This window comes from Danio aesculapii, chromosome 16 (genome assembly GCF_903798145.1).
Source record: "Danio aesculapii chromosome 16, fDanAes4.1, whole genome shotgun sequence".
Taxonomy (NCBI): Eukaryota; Metazoa; Chordata; class Actinopteri; order Cypriniformes; family Danionidae; genus Danio; species Danio aesculapii.
In genome coordinates, this window is record NC_079450.1 from 31,281,028 (window position 1) to 31,301,397 (window position 20,370).

The 20,370-nt window shown below is 36.5% G+C and overlaps 1 protein-coding gene across 1 annotated transcript; it reads right to left on the reverse strand.

Moving 5' to 3' along the window:
* Positions 1-1,766: 1,766 nt before the first annotated feature.
* ywhabl (tyrosine 3-monooxygenase/tryptophan 5-monooxygenase activation protein, beta polypeptide like) lies at positions 1,767-20,011 on the reverse strand. Its single transcript, XM_056475029.1, has 6 exons — positions 19,903-20,011; positions 16,045-16,350; positions 9,849-9,972; positions 5,907-6,070; positions 5,674-5,769; positions 1,767-2,823 (listed from the first exon to the last, which is right to left on the reverse strand). The coding sequence occupies exons 2-6, from the start codon at positions 16,336-16,338 to the stop codon at positions 2,764-2,766; spliced, it is 738 nt and encodes a 245-aa protein (XP_056331004.1). The 5' UTR covers positions 16,339-16,350; positions 19,903-20,011; the 3' UTR covers positions 1,767-2,763.
* Between the last annotated feature and the right edge of the window lie 359 nt (positions 20,012-20,370).

Genomic DNA, 20,370 nt, shown 5'->3' on the forward strand with positions numbered 1-20,370 from the left:
TAGTTAGAATCTCTTTCAGGAGGGTGTTGCTAGTTTTAGATTTCGACATGGAATTCTATACACTAAAATAAATCGATTACGCCCTGGGATACTGAATTGTCTTAGACAAGGGAAATGAAATAAGATGACTTCATAACACCTTGTGTTTGCATATTTATTTGTATTAAGATAGTCAGACTTAAACACGTGGTCTCTTCATCTTACAAATTTATTCCTTAAGCACCAACAGAATCTTACCTCTGTATTTAGAAATTGTCTCTGGACACGACACACAAAATGTTTCTTTAATTACGGTGAATGAGAATGAAGCAGAAGCGCCTTTGAGTTGCCTTTTTACCCTTCACACAGAGAAATTATATAATCTCAAATATTCAAGTACACAGATATTTGTTAAACAAATTTCCATGACGTTTGCAAAACTTAACGTATTTATTTTTTACAGAACTTGTCCATGTCAAAAATCCATGACTTTTCCAGGTTTTCCATAACCGCACCAACCCTTTCCCATTTAAAAATAGCGCAAACACCAATTAAAGGGCCAAACACAATCGAAGTAGTATCAGGAGGTGAACATGGCAGAGCCAGAGGCTAAAAACGGATTAAATGGTCATTGTACCAAAGACATGTTGCGATCAGTTCAGAAGTTATGATTAAAAAAGACAAGTTTGAATCTCCTGAGCACAAGAACTGTGCAGGTAACCTCAAGTTAATGTTATCATAACACATCCCAAGCTTTGTCTGAAAACAACAGCGCATAACTTATTGTATTTTATGAATATTGTGCCGTTTTTTTTTTCTTTACTGCTTTATCCCCCTGGCTTCCTCTATGTTCCTTCTAGTCCACAATGTTTCATTATACTGTAAAAATTGCTGACCATTTGCTGTTCAATAAAAAAAGAAAACAACAGAGCATTACAGGGATAACATTTCCACAAGCATTCAAGTCAAATTTGTTCAGACTATTTGAGGAGTTATCTAAAGATGTCATATTTTCATGAAAATTAGGTAAAAGGGGAGAAATTTGCAATGTAATTTTTACTGTTCACCCTTGCTGCAGACCCCTAAAACTTTTCCATTTTAATATCTTTAAAATGCAATCTATTCCTGTGATGAAAAGTTTAATTTTCTAAATCGTCAATCTAGTTTGAACAATGTTATATTTATTATGTGTTGAAAACATCAATGTTCTTTCATTTTTGTCAGAACTGCATCATTCAGTTTTCTTTTTAACAGATTTTAAACTTAAATTTTGTTCTAAAATAACAAACATTATTCACTTTTAATTATTTTAATTCACCTTTACTAAACAGTACACCAACTACAGTCCTTAGAAATGATCAGATGTGCTCCAACATTAGGCTCATTCAAATCTAGACTGAAAACACATCGGTTTAGCTGTGCCTTTACAGAATGAGCACAGAGTTTGTCCAACAGATCACACTTTTATGTCTTTTTCTTTTTTCATTCTTTTATTAGCTTTTTTAATACGTCTTAATCTGTTTTTAATAACTGTTATTAGTTATTTTTATTTTATTATACTAGTCTCTTTTAATCCTGTTTATGTAAAGCACTTTGAATTGCCACCGTGTATAAAATGTGCTACATAAAAAAAAAAACTCGCCCTGCCTTATGCCATTTTCATCTTAATGATATTTAATATTATTTGATAACATATTTTAAAAAGGTTTTACCTCCATCACAATATCCTACTACCCTAACAATCACACATGCTATTCCAAAAAAAATAAAAACACATTACAAAATCATTGTGTTAAATTATTTTTAATCCACTTACATGAAATTACATATTTTCCCTCCAAATAACATTTATGCTTGGGTGTTCTGTATGAAAAAAATCCAGAGACATGACACAAAGCTAGCCGGCCCACGATCTCCCTTTCCTCCCCATATTAACTACTTCATAGCCACATGCAAATTAGGCAAGTATCAAAAGAAATCAATGGAGAAAAAAAAAATTAATAAAATTAAATAAACTAAAACAAACCATACCTGGAAAAACAAAATTACGCTAGTATATCCAACTACTCGGCTTGTACAGTCATACAGTAACAGCATCAAGCTTATGTGCTCTTTGTTCTTGGGTCCTCCATACCTCGTGATTAACGGGGAAAAATATAAATGCCATTTGCAGGGCACCAAATTCCTGGAATTGGAGATTTGAAAATGACAATAAATGGAATGTAACCTTTTTTTCTTTTGTCCATCATTTTACAGGACGTGAGCAAACAGTTGCTTCTTTCCTAGCTAAAGACTAGCACTGCTAACCTCACTTCTACTCGAAGAAAAGGGCTTATATAATGCAGACGCTAAACTGCAGCTGTACGACAAACGCACAGACCCCTGGACTGAGATTTACATACAGTATACGAATAACAAAAGGGTTTGACTTGCAACTTTGCATGAGCTGAGAACTTGCCCTCACCCGCATTCATCCACGCTAAAGCAACGACCCACGGAGAAAACAAGGCAGACAAAACCTCATCCCCTCCCAGTCCCCCGTCCCGACCCAACGCATCCCGAGTGCCCACCCACCCCGCTTAATTAACCCGTCCCACCCTCCTCCCGTTACACAAATCCTTAGAAAAAAACCCCACAATGACAGGGAAGGAAGAAAGCAAAGGAAGGCGCGAGAGTAAAAGAACTAAAAGAGACAGAGGTGGATGATGAGGTGGTCTCAGTGTTTGATGGTGAGCTGGAATGATGGCAGGTGAATGACAGGGGGAAGGACGGACAGAGCCAGACTCAGTTTTCCCGGCCCTCCTCGGCGTCTTCGCCTTCGCCCTGGTTATCTGAAGTCCACAGCTGAGAAACAGAGACGAAGACGCAAGTTATTCGTTTCAGTCACTAACTAGACTGAATGCTTACATGAAAAAAAAGTACATTATGTATATAAAAAAATATAAACTATACAAATAAACAGTAAAATTATCCACAAATTTATTTATTCAACAGTTCTATCTGGGTCTTGAATCTGATCGGCTGATAGACGTGTGATATTCTGCCAGTAACAGCACTCGTCCAGCCTCTTCACCCGCGTGTATTACTACGCCCACATACAGCGACAAGCAGAGGATCCTCTACAGCAGGGGTTTCCAAACTTGGTCCTGGAGGGCCGGTGTCCAGCAGATTTTAGATCCAACTTGCCTCAACACACCTGCAAGGATATTTCTAGAAAGCCTAGTAAATGCTTGATTAGCTAGCCCAGGTGTGTCTGATTGGGGTTGGAACTAAACTTTGCTGGACACTGGCCCTCCAGGACCAAGTTTGGACATGCCTGCTCTACAGTGTGACAAATATTGCTGCTGTTGGGCAACATAATGTACTTTTAGGCTTTTTTGTCGAGAATGTAGTTGTTTAGATTGCAAGTATGCAGTTTATTTATAAGGAAAGAGCCTATTTTAAAATATTTATCATTTCTGAGAGACAGTGTGTCGGCTGCCATTAGCCTTTCTTTGAGCAAAGACGGTTGACTATGTTCATCCACAAGATGGCGACAGAAACTGCATAATAAGCCCTCAGAGAAAAAAACAGTGCAATTTCAAACTACAGCTGATCAAATCATTATTAAACAGGTAAATGACTTTATTTTCTTTTTAATCTCTTTCTTTTGCAGGTTGTAGTGCTGTATTTATACCATGGTAATATTATGATCTTCCGATTGCAACAGAGAAATACTGGGAAATCTCTGTAGACTGATGGCATTTCAAGCTGTTCAGCCTTATAATCTTAAAATGTGAGCAAAATCATCTGTTTTGTCATCACTGGTTTAGACATTAAGCTAGATTCAAATACTAGCTCTAAAATGACGTGTGAGAAGACGCACAGGTTTCTGCTGTTCTGACGTCAACTGCAGATGTGAATGAATGGCGGAAGAAAGTAGTTCCTCTTACAAAAGGGTTTTGAGACTCTCCGTGTTTGACTTTCTTTTTTATCCACACGATTATGCCGTCAAACTGTTGTATAAACGTAATATCACACGAGTAGCAGTGCAATGTGGCTGTATATCATGCACATAGATATATTAGGGTCTTGGATACTTTTTTCTCTGCGATATACTTTCACCAGATTATTAAATAGCTTTGCAAAGGCATTACTTGGGATGATTTTGTAGGGGAGTGAAATATAAATATACGTTTATATAATTTATTATATACATAAACTACAGTCATAAACACAACTGAGCAAATATTAGCGGAATAAACAATGCTTTATGTTTTTCTGGAAAGAAAGAGTTTTCTGGGTAAAGAAATTGAATAATCAAATGTAAAATAGCATTGTATAGTCTTCACCATGAAGAGAATTTAATAGAATTATTCTTTATGAAATTTATTTATGCACTACTGAAATGTTTTAAACTCTTCAAATGCAAAATACAGTCATAGGTCCTAAAAACACATGCTGGTAATAAACTTTTACTATTACGGTTCAATTCAGCAGCATCTCCATAAATCTCGTGTTTTGACTTGTAGTTTCTGGTCATCCTATCCGATGTGACTATTGCGGACGCACACATTGTGATATCAATGCTCAAACAATATATTGTGCAGCCTTAATATACAGTTGAAGTCATAATTAATAGCCCCCTTTGGATTTTTTTTCTTTTTTTAATATTTCCAAATTATGTTTAACAGAGCAAGGAAATTTTCGCATGTATGTCTGATAATATTTTTTCTTTTTATTTGTTTTATTTTGGCTAGAATAAAAGCAGTGTTAATTTTTTTAAAAACCATTTTAGAGTCAATATTTTTAGCCCCTTTAAGCTATATATTTTTTCGATAGTCTACAGAACAAACCATCGTTACACAATAACTTGCCTAATTGCCCTAACCTGCCTAGTTAACCTAATTAACCTAGTTAAGCCTTTAAATGTCACTTTAAGCTGTATCTAGTCAAATGTTATTTACTGTCATCATGGCAAAAGATAAAATAAATCAGTTATTAAAAATGAGTTATTAAAACTATTTTGTTTAGAAATGTGTTGAAAAAAAATCTCTCCGTTAAACAGAAATTGGGGAAAAAAATAAACAGGGAACCTAATAATTCAGGGGGGCTGATAAAATATATCAAATAAAATAAATCTGACTTTAACTGTATATACCTAGATCTGCCTGTCTGTCCGTCCGTAAATGTCTATCTATCTATCCATCTATGAAGAGTTTAGATGCAAAAACCTCTAAATGCAGTCTGAAATTCTCCTCTAAAATGTGTATTCTTATCGAGCTCCTGTGTGTGTTCAGTAATATCACTTTTGTGTCAAAGAATAAGTTATTTTCCTGGTCTTTTAAGTAAAATAACTCAACGTAAACATAGAATTTCAGACGACACTTAGAGGTTTTTGCCTCTGAACTCTACATATACACAAACACACATTGAATAGCCAATAAATTACCATTAAATACCAGTTTAACAATGGCAAAAAATCTTATGCACACATACACCTGTATTCTCTATGAAGGTAATTCAGATATTTAAGGTAATAATTACATTGTGGCATTAAATCCTGAAAACTATTATTACAAATCAGATTCAGTTCGTATTATATTCTTTGTCTATTTTACAATGAAAAGCTGTTGTTTTTTAATTTAAACATTACAAAAGGTTACTTCAAGAACATTATTATCATAATAAATAATAAATAAAGAAAAAACTGACTGTCAAGTTGTCCCGCAGTAGCTGCATGATCAATGTGCTGTCTTTGTAGGATTCTTCATTCAGTGAATCGAGCTCTGCGATGGCCTCATCAAAAGCCTAGAAGAAAAAGATCCAACAAAAAACATTACAAGCTTAATGTAGATATTCTATGTATTCACAACATGCTTCATGGCTAACACTTTCATAGTTTGTTGATTAGCTTGTGTGGGTGTCTGTTAACCTGTAGAACTTACTGTTTTGGCGAGCTTGCAGGCCTGTTCGGGCGAGTTGAGAATCTCATAGTAGAATACGGAGAAATTGAGAGCGAGACCCAGACGAATGGGGTGTGTGGGCTGCATCTCTGCCTTACTGATTTCAAACGCATCCTTGTAGGCCTCCTGCGAATTGCCAATGATAGCTGAAGATAGAAAGAAAGAACATGTGTAAAGAATGTTGAACTTTGACAATAAACTCTGTAGTTATTGTTTTATTGTGTATTGAAGCAATTTTCACAATTCAATATTTGTGCTAATGTAATAAACATTGTGAAATTGTTTTATTTAATAACAAAAAACGAAGCATCAGAAAATGAAGAAATAAGAAAATAACTGTATTTTTAGTTGACATGAACCATTACATTCTGCTCTAAAGCGGTGAAATTTCATTTTACACTAGGGGGCGTTAAAGAACTAATAAACCACCCACAATACACAAAAATGTTCAAAGGCCCCAAAACAATTTATTTTGTAGGGCAGTTTTAGATTTCCAATAGTTTTCCAGGTTGAGAGATAACATTGTAAATATTCCCTAGTATATGTTTACCAAGACTGTGGGAATTAGAGCTGGACGATATGGCAAAAATGCAATCTCGATAATTATTTTCCATATTGAATTATTCCTCCATATCTGGAGGTTATTAATAATATAACAATAATACTGAAATGGCTACAGCATTTTAGAATGACCAACATGTCAGATGTTTCACAGTGTGCTTAGCCTGCTGTTTTGTCCATTCACACACACTTTTACTATCACATGAGCTCTTAAAATAAAATCACATTACTTTTTTTAACGTGCATGCTGGAATTTGTTTGGTAAAAGTGTTTCCATCGTAGTTAATGCGCATCTTTTCTTATCGAATAAAAAGTTGATCCTGCTCAGTTATTAGAAGAGCTGCACAATTCTGGCTAAAATGAGAATCGCAGTTTTTTTGCTTAAAATAAAGATCATGATTTTTTAACGATTCTGTAGATGGAAAATAAAGGTTAAGATGAGTCGGCAATTATTATTGTTTTTTCTCAAACATATGGTAAAACAACAATAATATTATGTGTAGGTCTACTGATTTCTATAAATAATTCTATTCTACTTATAATAATTCTGATGTTGAATTTTGTTTGAGATATAGGCCTATGCTTGCAATCTGCCATGGACAGCATTATTAGACCATTTTATTCACTGGTAAAATCAACATTATATAGGCTAGAGTAGTTATACTGACACGGTAAACATTTATTTTCATGAACAACTGTGTGTCCGCTATGAAAGAAAAAACATATCAAATGCGTGTAGCAATCATAACTCTAAAATGCGATATGATGATTTAAATGATGTGCACACTTTCGGTTTCATTTTCACTGCTTAGTGCTGTTCATACTTCGCAAGCGGCTCTCAAACGATCCCTCTGTGCCACAAACTGAATATTATTTACAGCTTTATTACCTGTTACTCACAGCCTATGCAGGTTCTGTTTACTAAAGTAAACGCGCGCGTCTATCATTAAGTAGGGCGCGCGCCCGCCCTCTCTGTGATAACAGCTCACGGTCAGCAGCTCCATCCGCAAATTTCCCGGCCGCAAATCCAGCATTATATGAAGAGAATGAATTTGTGAAATGAATTTTTTAGGTAAATTATACCTTATAAATACAGTATGTGACTCTTTCAACATCATTTGGAGGTGTCCATGTCGCTGAGCAATGTGTGTGAAATAATGAAAAGACTCGTGCAGCTGCCTTTGCTTCTCTCCTGAACTTGAAAATATGATTGGCAGAATCGTAGAAATGCTGGATTAGGATCGTCTAGGGGGTCGAATGAGATCGCGATCTTTTTTCGATTAATTGTGCAGCTCTAGTTATTAACATTTTTATATACATTTTCAAAACTGATGCGTTTTCATCAAGCGGTTTATGCACATCTCCAAAATACGCATAAAAATAGGTGGATGGAAACATAGCTATTGACAAATTTCATCGCGATTCGATATAATATTGTTTATTGGCCATAGTGGAAATTCTGGTTTCTCAAAAAAAAAAAATGGTTTCAGGTTATGGATAATGCATTTGTCCTTCTAAAAACACATCGTCCATGACTTAAAGCAGCCTCTTTGAGACGCGATGCTGAATAAAGAAATAAATAAAACCCTCAGACTGTCCCTAAAATCTAGCATCAGCTAAAGGATTGTCTAACTATTAATCAAACTTTCAGTTTAGTTTATAAAAAAAAATGTATAGTGCTAAATAATAGCTTAGCAGCATTCCTGAAGTACTAACAAACTAACTATGTTTACATGACAACAAAAACTCAAAGATCTTTAACGTTTCTGAAAGGTTTAACATAGACAACAATGTTGTTAAATCAATCCCCGTTCATACAGATTTCTCAAATTGACAAACACAGATTGACCTTAATAAGCTATATATTTTCACCAAAGCCCATTGTTGGCGTTTGATAATGGAAACATTTTCAAATCTTTTGATACCAGTTTTTAAAAGCCCTGGGCAAAATGAATACATTTTTCTGTTTTTAGCTGAAAAGAGTGTCATGTAAACACCCTCTCAGATGGTGTCAGCGAGAGACGTCCAAACGGCTAAATTAATATGAAGGAACTGTATTCCAGAAGGCTGTGAAGCTCAATCCACCCACACATGTGAACACACACACACACACAGCTCTTTCATTCATTCAGTAAGGTGGGTGGACTCACATGTCTGCACCTGTTCCAATGAAGGAAGGAAATCAGGCCGCTAAGCATTTCCACTACAGACCCTCCTTTAATTTTTTCCCGCTCTCTCTCTTTCCCACAACTGAATCCTAAAGCCACGCCCTGAGCTTGTCAACCTCCTGGCACAGGAAGCCAACAGCAAGAGTCTTCCTGTTATGCACATCACAGCCCTTGTTCCTTTCTGACTCGGCCAAGACAGACAATGGAGCGCTAAACTTTTCAAGGTTTACATAGTATCTGCTTTAAATAGAATTGGCCTGTGAACAGAGTCAGCTAATATGGTGTCTGGTAGTCAGTTTCATAATTGGTAAACATTTTGAGGTTGATAAGCTTCACTTTAACACTGAGAAGTCTGTTGTTTTATTTGTGTGTGTGTTTGATGCCCACTAAGGCTATGCTTATTTAATCAGAAATATAAATACTGTTATCTTGTGAAATTATTTAAGCAGACATTTTAACAAAGTCTTGTGAATTCTCAGCAGCTATAAAACCTTTGTTTATAATAATCCCTAACTATCACTATCATCCTGTGAAATTATATACACTGAAACCATGAAGAACTTCATTTAAAATAGATTTTGCACCAAATTATAAGATTTTACTGTTACTTTAATCAATTTAAGGTGTGCTTTGATGTGTGATTGCTTCAAAAATGTAACACTTACTAACGGTACATTTTTAAAATGGTATGTTATGACTGAATTATGAAACTATGAAAACCAAAGTTTATGAATGGGCCACAACTGCACAAAACCCCCCAAAACGGATCCTCTTTAGAGATTTCCACCCCCTTACTTCCTCTCAAGCTTGGCTTCGTGTCAACAGTTTGCGGAAACGGTACAATTTTAGCAGAAGTCAGTACGCTCATGGGCAGGTGGTGAGGACTTGTCACTACCGCAGCTATGCAGCATTATACAAACAACTGCACAATTAACTAGCAGGCTAATCTGAAAATGGTAACTAGAATTAAAGATGGAAGGAGCTCCAAGTTTTGCTTAGCCCACCAAGTAAAGACTCATTTTCCTACAAAACCTACAATTTAGCATTTAATTGAACACAAATGGAATAATGTTCAAAGTAGAAACAAACAAAAAAAATCTATAATATTTCTAAATATCAAAAACATCCCACAGGTTTGGCATAACATGAGTATTGCCGTTAATGTTAAATAGATAGACTTGATAAAATGGCTTACCGTTTTTCTCCTCTCCCACAGCCACCTCTGCTAAGTAGCGAAAGTAATCGCCTTTCATTTTCAGATAGAAGACTTTACTTTCAGCTGGGGTCGCTTTGGGGATGAGATACTTGTCCAGAAGAACCTACAAAGCACAGACAAAAGTGAAAAGCCTTATTAGCGGTTTGTCAAATGATTTTGGATCCTGCTTTCAATGTTTTTAAAGAAAACAGGGAAGCAGTGCTGAGTACCACAAAACTAAACAGCAGTAAAGATATGGCGAGATAAGGGTTCTGTAGAACTTGTTTGACGGCATCCTGTGTCAAAAAAAGAGAGGCTTTGGTGAAACCATGAAACCTCATGAGCTAATATGTCTAGGATATCGTTTGCAGTAAAAAGCGTTTAGTCTCACAATGTTATTTCTAGAGTTTTAGCATTCTAGGTATTTGGACAGCAACCTTGTATCGCCTTTGGGGACGACAGAGGCCCGGCAGCTTGTGGCAAGACTGCAGTTTCACAGATGCTTCTGAGACTTTCTGTTGCAGGGAGGGGGAAGGGGAGAATGGGAAAATTGACTACGCCGTGTGAGCTAGTGCTTGTACAACTAGGTCATCGAGCTTGCTGGACTTGTTCACAGCTCGACTGGCCTGATTGTCACCACCCTGAACAGAACCACAGGGTCATCGCGGCTATAAGCATCTGTAAACTCTCCAATGACAACCACATATATGGTGAAGGAAGTCTCAATGGATCAATTGATTTTGTCATGGTTGATACCGTTCCAACACATTTAAGGATTTCATTGGTTTGTGACCTTTATTACATCAAAGGTCAAATTGACAAGATCTTTAAAAATGACTTCAATGTCTCAATAACTGGAACCGTTTATGCATTCCAGTTCAAATTATTCATTTAACCTTATTAAGTGACATCACCGATGAACCAATGACCTACTTGTGCTTTTAATGGCAGGCTGCAATGTACAGTGTCTCTACTCTGACAGATACAGTTATTGGTTTGCATAACCATTTCCTCCCCATTGTGGAGACACATGGATGAGATCACAGCAGTTTGCGTAAGAGCGGTTTAGTCTTTTTATTAGACGTGTATTTAGTGATAATAAAAGTGCAACCTGCCTGCCTACTGCCACTTACTTCCCCCTTTATATTAAATGATAAAATGCAAATATATGTAAATGTATGCTCATGTTGGCAAAATGGTCCAATAGTGTAATAACGTATGACACACAACTACAGAGAAATCACTTTTACATCAAGCTTGTTCTGAAATGGTGGGAGAGTTGTTAAATTTATTGCATTTATGATCAATTTACTGCCTATTGAAAGGATGGAGTTCGGCTGTGCATTAATTAATTTGACAATTTAACTATGACAGACACAAGAAAATAATTACTACCATCAAAGTCCCTTTAAGGCAAGTCATTTCACTCGGTAGCCATCTTTGAAACGCCTCTTGGGCAGTACACTTGGTCATTCTGTTTGAATGGGGAAACATCAAATTCTCCAAAACTGTTTGCCAAGCTTATTTACCAGTAAAATTAAACAACAACTATCTCATAAGTGTGTTTCTAAACAATGGAATCAAACTAAATCAGCATTTTTTCAGGATGCCCAAGCTAATGCGCATACGCACTCGAAAGGAACAAGATCACGTCACCAACCTCATTTATGGCTGTTCTACACAATATCAATGCATTCCAGTGCGTTTGTTGACCACCAAACTGTTGTAAAAGCACATATCTGGTCCGATAATCACCCCAGAGAAAGGTCAGTCTATAAAGATCCATGATTGGCTCTTGTAATAGTAGGCGGGGCTTCATTCGCCATATTGACAGTTACATTTTACTCCATTCAAAACTATACGAGTGACATGTCTTGTGTATTCTATAGTTTTGCTACAATATGAAGTAACAACAGAACAGAACAGGAGTTTCTAAAAGTATATAAAAAAGTAATTGAAGAGCATCAGTCATAATTTATGCATTCTAGCCCTCATAATATTACCACATCAAAATGAAAACTTTAGATTTAGTCTCTGAAACATTGTCCTAACCAGTAATGCTAAGGCTCTATGTACTCGTGATATTAAGATAGATTTGTATGATTCTGATCACACAACACCAAACACTGATTGATAAACAAAAAGCTTTGAAATTGCTTTTCAGATCAAGTGCTGTGAGAAAGTAAAAGACCAAAATAAAGTAGACACTGTTTTAAAACACATGGATTATGATAAAATTCATAGCTGCTCTCTTGACTTCTAACGTCCTGACTACAAACACATTTTAAAACCAGGTGAAAAGGTCAAAGTGAAATGTGACGCTATATTTTGTTGGTCATATTGTTTCTATCAGACCAAAACCCCACTTGTGTACATTAAACACGGAAAAAGGGACTGAATTGGGGCTGCACAATATTGAAAAAAAAATCTAACATTGTGATTTTTTTTTATACTGTGACATATACTGCATTATGAATACAATTTCACTAGATGTGTTAAGTAACTATTTGGGAAAAAAAAAATATATTTAGATTAACTGGGATGATTCTGTAGGGGTGTGCATAAAATATAAGACACAAGAATAGATAAATTCAATAAAGAAAAAGATACAAATTATTTAAACATTGGTTTTTAAGGAGTTGAATTGTATTCAGGGATACAGTAACTGAATAATCAGATGTAAAATATTACTGCATAGTAGAGCTGCACGATTCTGGCTAAAATGAGAATCGTGATTTTTTTTGTTTAAAATAAAGATGACGATTCTGTAGATGTAAAAGAAAGTTTAATATGAGTCAACTATTATTGTTTTTTTCTCAAACATATGGTAAAACAATAATAATAATGTGTAGGTCTACTTGTTTCTATAAATAATTCTATTCTACTTATAATAATTCTGATGTTGAATTATTATGTTTGAGATATATGCTTGCAATCTGTCATTGACAACATTGTTAGAAAATGAGACATGTCATTAGCAGATTCCCTCTTACATTATATTCAAGGCTAGAGTAGTTATACTGACACTGTAAACGTTTATTTTCATGAATAACTGTGTGTTCGCTATGAAGGAAAAAAACATAAGATGCTTGTCGCAATCATAACTCTAAAATGCGATATGATGATTTAAATGATGTGCACACTTTCGGTTTCATTTTCACTGCTAAGTGTTGTTCATACTTTGTGTGCGGCTCTCAAACGATCCGTCTGCGCCACAAACTGAATATTATTTACAACTTTATTACCTGTTATTCACAGCCTATACAGGTTCTGTTCACTAAAGTAGACGCACGCACGTCTATCATTAAGTAGGGCGCGCGCCCGCCCTCTCTGTGGTAACAGCTCACAGTCAGCAGCTCATGTCACGTGTGAGTTCCCGGCCGCGAATCCAGCATTATATGAAGACAAATGACATTTTTGGGTAAATTATACCTTATAAATACAGTATGTGACTCTTTCAACATCATTTGGAGGTGTCCATGTCACTGAGCAACGTATGTGAAAGAATTAAAAGACTCGTGCAGCCGCCTTTGCTTCTCTTCTGAACTTGAAAATATGATTGGCAGAATCGTAGAAATACTGGATTAAGATCGTCTAGGGGTTGAATCGAGATTGCAATCTTTTTTCATAGTCTTCATTTTTATAAACAATTCAATAAAATTTATCACTATTAATCTTTCAGAGTAAAAATAGTACAATCTCTTGGGCCTGCATGCTTTTAAAACCCTCACACAGTCAGTCTCCCCCGCCCCAAAAAAAACCACACGCAACACTTGTAAAAAGTTTCATTATATCCAGACTCAACATTGCATATACTCACGATGAGACTACTGCGAATGTTCACATTGCGATATCGATGCCGAAATGATATATTGTGCAGCCCTAGTCTGAATGTGTACGTTCAGAAAAACTGAACATTACACATTACAATACTACATAAAATGCTTCCTTACAAATGGAAATCATACCATCTGGAGATGAAAAAAAAGAATCTGTGAAAAAGACGTGTAAAAACAGTTCATGTTCTGTTCTGACTGTCTGTGATTTAGTTTTCTGCTTCTAGCATGGAGAAAAAAAATGTTTGGCATTGAAATCTTGTCCTATCACGCCTGATTAGCACGCAGTGTAAAGACTTTAAAGAACTCAATGCAACATGAGGTTACATAATACGCAGGAATTCACATGACATCATAGTCTCGCTCCACTCTTCTGAATACTAAAGCAGTGCAGGTAAAACTCCCTTTGGCTGTAATGTGGAGAGCTACGGGTCAGTGGCCCAAAAACAGCAGCTCAGCTGCTGTCATTATGGGATTAGAGGTGAGTCAACCTGTACCGTAGCTCACTTTCATGCTATGCGCACACAGGGCCAGTTTATTCCCCCCCCTTCAAACAAAACTCTTACTCTCCTGTGGTTTGATCTCCCATTCACCAGGATCTGGAGATGAAGGTAGATAAAATAAATACTGTCTTAAGGAAAAGTTCTGTGCATCCACATGCAGCTTTAGTCAAGTACTTTACTGTGCCCATGTTTGGTCCTCAGCCATATTGTTGAGTTCAACTGTCCTCGTGCCCTCTGGAGGACTCTTCACTTCCCACACCACATTACAGAGCCTCTTCTCTCCCACCCAAACAGCTGCTAAAAGCTAATTAGTGGCCTCTCTCACTTCCTCAGACTTTGGCCGAAGCCTCCGCGAGAGCATGCTACTCGGGGGACTTGACTTATAGCTTACTGAAGTGGACTTAAAATTCCTGTCTTCTATAATGTACCAACAACAAATTCTTTCACAACTCAGTTTAAGCACTATTGCCTAAAGACAGGCAGTGTAAAAAAAGAAAGAAAAACATGAAAACTTGCATCTACATTTTGTGCTAATCAAGATGCCATTTTTAGTTCATTAATTGATGTTTACAAAATTCACTGCCTGTAATTACTTAATCTTTTCCTAAAATGTTTATCAGTACATTTAATTACTAAGGTAAACAAACAAAATGAACCTTCTATAAAATATTTAGTTATAAAATAACACAATGGCTTTGAATTGAGAGAAATCCCTGCTTTTGAGAGGAATGTGGGAATGGTGCATTATAACTAGGTCCACACAGAATCAGTGGGCGCAGAAATCCGCAATTTCCACAAGTTTATTTATTTACTAGTGTAAATGTTTGTACATTTATATTTATTTTGTTTTTAAATTAATTTCAGTAATATTATTGACAAAAACAAACATGTTCAAATGATTTATTTACAATAGCGTTTGTAAGGTAATATTTTGTCTTTTAGTAAATATATTATATGAGAGACTTGCTTTGTTCATTAAATAAGTGGACCTAACTGGATTTGCATTGTAAATATTAAATAAAAGTTTAAAAGATATTATTTTTTTTATTTCATATATTAAGTTTGTAGTTATGATCCTCCCAAAAAGATTCCGAATAAATCCACAGATTTTATATACAAACTTCTGCGCAGAAATAGCAAATAATGTCCGCAGATTCTGTCTGGTCCTAGTTAGAATCTACATTTCCTCATAATTATCTTTTTGCGTCTGATGTCTAGGTTTTTGATAGTACAGATGAATATATGACAATAACATTTTATTCACAATAACATTTAACTCCTTTACATGCGTCTCTATGAATCTGTGGTTCACAACCATTACGTCAACAAGAGACTAGAGCAACGAAAATTCCCCGTATTTTAAACTTCTAATTCATCCTAAAGGATAAACTTTGGATGATAAATAGTTTTTTAATTAAAAATACATTGAGTTCTGCACAATATAAGTCAAGTATAAAAGATAACTCATTTTAAATAGTCTATGCGACGTAAATAGTGAAGTCAAATCTCTACAAACTGGCATTTCAGCAGGTTGGAAGAGAAATTAAATAGACCCTGACCCCTTAAATCTGTCATCATCTAAAGAGGGCGACAATAACTGTCCCAGCAAAAGGACACCTGTGCATTGCGTTGGAACAAATGAGATCAGGCCTGGACTAATAGGCTTGGCTGAAAGAGGGCCTTGCTCATGATGAGTAATTAACACAAGCAGGATTATCAACCTACGTTACCCACCAACACTTGCAATAAAGAAACAGGGACGAAAGCAAAGACGTGCATCTTGCGTGTATCCCAGAGGTCAGAATGTGAGATGCACAATCCAAATGACTGGGATTATTGCAGTCGTAAGATTCTTACCAGTACGTCATTGCAGATCTCCTTCAGCTCCTTCTCGATCTTTTCCCGATATTCCTTGACCATTTGCTGCTTCTTGTCACTGCCCTCCATCTTCTGCTCGATACTGGAGACAACCCTCCAGGATGAGCGACGGGCACCCACCACGTTCTTGTAGGCCACCGAGAGCAGGTTGCGCTCCTCGTTCGACAGTTCAATGTCACCCTCAGTGACAGCCTTCATAGCGGCTGCCATGTCGTCGTAGCGCTCTGCCTGCTCGGCCAGCTTGGCTTTTTGCACTAGCTCGCTCTTGTCCATGGCTGCTCAGTGCTGAACAAAAAGAGTTGAAGTTCAATTAGACATTTGATTTGGTTTATTTCAAGTCTGACAGGTTACATACAAGCTTACCCCCAAAACATTTTGTGTTACCAAATCAAAAAAAAAAAATGTGTCAGGAATACATGTTTATTTCAGATCTACTGTAACCAAAATAACTTAAAAAAAATCATATACAGGATCCACATTTAAAATATATGGGTCATCTATGGAACATACAGATTTTATTTTTTAGATTACAATGTGTCCAGTCCATACATATGAACGTGTCCCATTTACATTGTCCTACTTTATTTGTTTCTGGCAAAAAAATTGATTATTTTAGATACAAATATCTGTGTACTAGGGATGCACAAAATAACAGATTAACCATTAACCCAAAAGGTGTGTTTTTAACCGATTAATGGTATCAGTTAAATTATTAAAACGTATTATTTTATATGTTTTTAAAGTTTGGCTGCATAAGGAGCCGATCACTTTTTGCATTGAGAGGCGCATCTTTTAAATGGTTTACTAACTATTCACTGTTTTGCTTCTGCGTGCTGTGCTCACAGTTGAATTACAAGACAAAACCTGAGGGGATTATTTCGTTTTTCAATTCTTCCATTAAATACGTTCTTCAATTAAATAAAAGTAGAGGCTGGGCTTCCTTTGAGGTGACAGCAGTGTTTGTGTTGTCAAGATGACTACGGAGATTTTTTAAGATGGAGGAGAGACTTGTGGTCGCTGTTTCAAGTTATGTAGCGTTGTATCACTTTACAAATCTTGAATATCACAATATTATTGAATATTACAATTATAAAAACATAGACAGCAACACTCACTCACAATACGCAGTTGATTCAGTCATTTCCTAGTGACAAAAAAAAGAGCACCGTGCTTCTTTTTTTCTTGTCAACAGGCAGTGTGTTGCACCTCGCGTTTTGGAAACACTGCAGGTGCGTGAAGATGTTGTTGTTCGGAATGCTGTTGTCCGCATATTAAAATAAATCAGTATTTTAAAATGCAATATTTAATATGTCACACAAAATAGACCTTTTAGAGTGTAACTTTAAAAAAAGGTACCGTCCCAGACTTCAAGTGACAAATTTTGTACCTTTATTTCTAAAAATCAGTGTAACAGCGTATTCACTGTTATTCTTCAGTTTATAGAACAAAAACTTCTGGCGTATTATTTAAATAGTTACACGAACAATTTTAAAAAAGTAAAAAAAATCTAATTCATTTAATTTTTGTTAAGGATTCTTCAAATCACTAGATGTTTTTAATAATTTAAAATATCATTGAATTAAAATGTTACATTTCTAATTGGTAAAGGCTTGAATCATTTTGTTTTTGACCTTTATACGTAAATATACTCTAACACTAATTGTTTCACCTAAATTTTGACATTTTTGTCACTAACATTACTTGAAACACAATATCAGGCACTTAAAATGCTTTCTATTTAAACACTTTCATCATCGTTCTCCAATAGACATAAAAATCAAAAGCTATGACCATATTATTTATTTTGAGTCATAACAGGTTTGCTTGATCAGTCTTCTTTTGGGCCTTCATGTGGTGTCATGTGACTAACTATTGATTAAAAGCAAATGCAAGTTCATAAAGTCATCCTTGTGAAAATCCTGAAAAATGTCATAGCATTGAATGTATTGTTGTTTCATCCAGTGCCACTACATATCATAAACAGAAGCTGCTGTTCCACTTCTCTTCAATAATCACTTAAAGTGATAGTTCACCCCAAAATGAAAATGTACTCACCCTCAGTTCCAAACCTTTATAAATTTCTTTCTTCTGTTGAACACAGAAGATATTTTAAAGAAAGCCGATAACCTCTAAACATTGACTTCCATACTAGAAAAAACAAATACTATGGAAGTCAATGGTTACAGGATTACAAATGGTTTCAAAATATATTTTGACACAAAAAACTCTAAACAAGTAATGGGTGAGTAAATGATTTTTGTTTTGGGGTGAAAATTCCTTTATTATGTTGCATAACATTCAAATTATACTGCTTTCCTAAATAAATACAACAAAAAGTCATTGATACAGTATCTCTGTGAACAAGTATATAGTAGCCTTTAGTGAAAACTCAAAAAGTGAAAGCAAAGGGTAACGTAAGCAACCACATTTTGCAAACATACAAATATCAGATTAAACTGATAGGCTTGTATTCGTGCACGGGGAGCAATCATATAGAGATAAATAACTAAAAGTTAGTTGTAAGTGTTTGCCCTCCAGTGTCATATTACTGTGAGGGGGAAATATGCGGATGTGCCGTTTTCGACAACCACGCCCAGTTCCCATAGCTACCCATTCACGCGCTTTACATGTTATATTATACCTTAAAGAGACAGTTCACAACCAAAAATAACATCCTGCCCTCATTCAGTCCTAAAACATTCCATTCCCAAACCGTACGACTGGCTTCATTCCGCGAAAAACAAAAAAGCGACATTTGGCAGAACGACAGCACTGGTCACCATTCATCTCTTGCGTGCTCGCTAATGGCGACTGAAGCTGTCAGTCTTTCACATTCTGGTTAACACATCCTTCAATATCACCAGCGAAAACCTATTAAAACATTATGCTTATACTTCTGGGTTAACTACCCTTGTGGAGTTAAGAGGGGCCAAATTATAGATCGCTGTCGAGTGGGTAACGTTAACTCGCTGACTACACAAAGCTTAACCAGCAACTAGAGGTCTGGGGCTTGTTTAGTACAAGTATTTTAGTGTGCCGTGCACAAAACCAACAACATGCCTTCGAGTATCTACGCAGAGCGGCGAGTGTGTGCGGAAAAATGTCACAATGACATAATTTGCCGCTGCTTTCAGGATACAACAGTTAGCTTGTTGGCTAAGCCATATGTAGAAGGCAGGTCTGCCCTGCCCATCTCCACGGCCGACTAAAGAACCCGCTACTATCGGTATTATCGAGAAACAAGCAATGCCTTTTATTTCATTTGCACACGTCCACAAACCGACGGCGCTGTTTGTCATTCAGATCTCACGATTAAGGTTATATACACGACGCGTTGAATTTTGAACGTCCGTCTGATATTGTCACCTGAATTACTCAATATAATATAGTCTGAATCAAATTAACTTAAAGTAAAATGACAGAACCAATTACCGTCGATTGAAAGAACAAACCGGAGAACCGAGACACGAGCGCGGTTTCGGCTTGTTTCAGCACAAAAATGACGTTGCGGTTCACTGAAACATCGTTATATTTAAGGGGGCGCGCAGAGTTACTGACTGCACACAAACATATAAACATGTAATGTTATCTATATCTTTAACTGTATGTCCGACTATACCAGATATCACACCAAGAGGATGAAACAAAAAGGGGCGGCCTAGATCTGCCAAGCAGAGGCTTATTGTTCATTTTCAGCACGTTAGCATCATCAGCTACTCGGTCCTGTGCACTGAATCAAGCATCGCCAATAAAATTAATTTCCGGTCGCTGATAATAAAGCTATGGAAACAGCGTACGTAAGCATTGCACTGATCCCGATGTGGTATGTTCTCTTACCTGAGTGTCTGGGAATAACGATGGTCCTGTCTGAGCTAAGCTAACCGCGGCTCTCAGCTGATCCTCACGGGCTGTCGGTCGGGCTAATCCACGGGGTTTCCCGCCAATCAGACCAGCCCCAGGAGCCGAGACAAGGCTGGGCCACGTGACGTCAAAGGTAACCAAGGCGACGGCTGACTTCACGCTGTCTGTGATTGCACGAGAGCGCGTTCGTGATTCAGTGGTGCACCATTTTCCCTCCGCTTCTCCTTCCATACCCTCAGCCTGTCACTTTCCATACATTACAGCACCTAAGTGTGTCAGTGCAGGTTGTTTCGTCATAAAAATATGACGTTTAGTTTTGAGAAAAACGCCATATATAATATTATCGTCGCAGGATAACAATGTGCAGCATGTACCTGTGATGGTTGCATATCAGGGGATTGAATTTTTGTAGCCTATACACAAACGATGGGGGTCCCTTGCACG